This window comes from Camelina sativa, chromosome 11 (genome assembly GCF_000633955.1).
Source record: "Camelina sativa cultivar DH55 chromosome 11, Cs, whole genome shotgun sequence".
Classification (NCBI taxonomy): domain Eukaryota; kingdom Viridiplantae; phylum Streptophyta; class Magnoliopsida; order Brassicales; family Brassicaceae; genus Camelina; species Camelina sativa.
Window position 1 is genome coordinate 8,449,347 of NC_025695.1, and position 380 is coordinate 8,449,726.

Below are 380 nucleotides of genomic sequence, written 5' to 3' on the forward strand. Positions count from 1 at the left end.
GCCCAAATTGTTTATGTGATTGGTTGGTGTAATGAAGGCTGGACTGGTTTGTCTTGGTTGGCTTTTAAAGATATTTGGGCTTTCGTTAGACTCTCCATTGCATCCGCTGTTATGCTCTGTCTTGAAATCTGGTATATGATGAGTATCATCGTCCTTACTGGCCGCCTTGACAATGCTGTTATCGCTGTTGACTCCCTTTCTATATGGTGAGTTTCCCCCTAATAAGCTTGGAATACTTTTGTATCGGACTCTTAATTGACGTTTTCACTCTTTGGATTTTACATTTCAGCATGAATGTCAACGGCTTAGAGGCCATGTTGTTCATCGGAATAAACGCTGCTATAAGGTATCATCTCAATCTGAGAATCTTTTTTTTTTTT

The 380-nt window shown here is 39.7% G+C and overlaps 1 protein-coding gene across 1 annotated transcript in view; it reads left to right on the forward strand.

The window, feature by feature from the left end:
* The window catches only part of LOC104727753 (protein DETOXIFICATION 35-like), a 6,714-nt gene that overhangs the window by 5,355 nt on the left and 979 nt on the right, over window positions 1–380 (forward strand). The window contains exons 3-4 of the mRNA XM_019231801.1: window positions 38–206; window positions 290–346. Coding sequence (XP_019087346.1) covers window positions 38–206; window positions 290–346 — 226 coding nt within the window. The remainder of the gene's footprint in view (window positions 1–37; window positions 207–289; window positions 347–380) is intronic.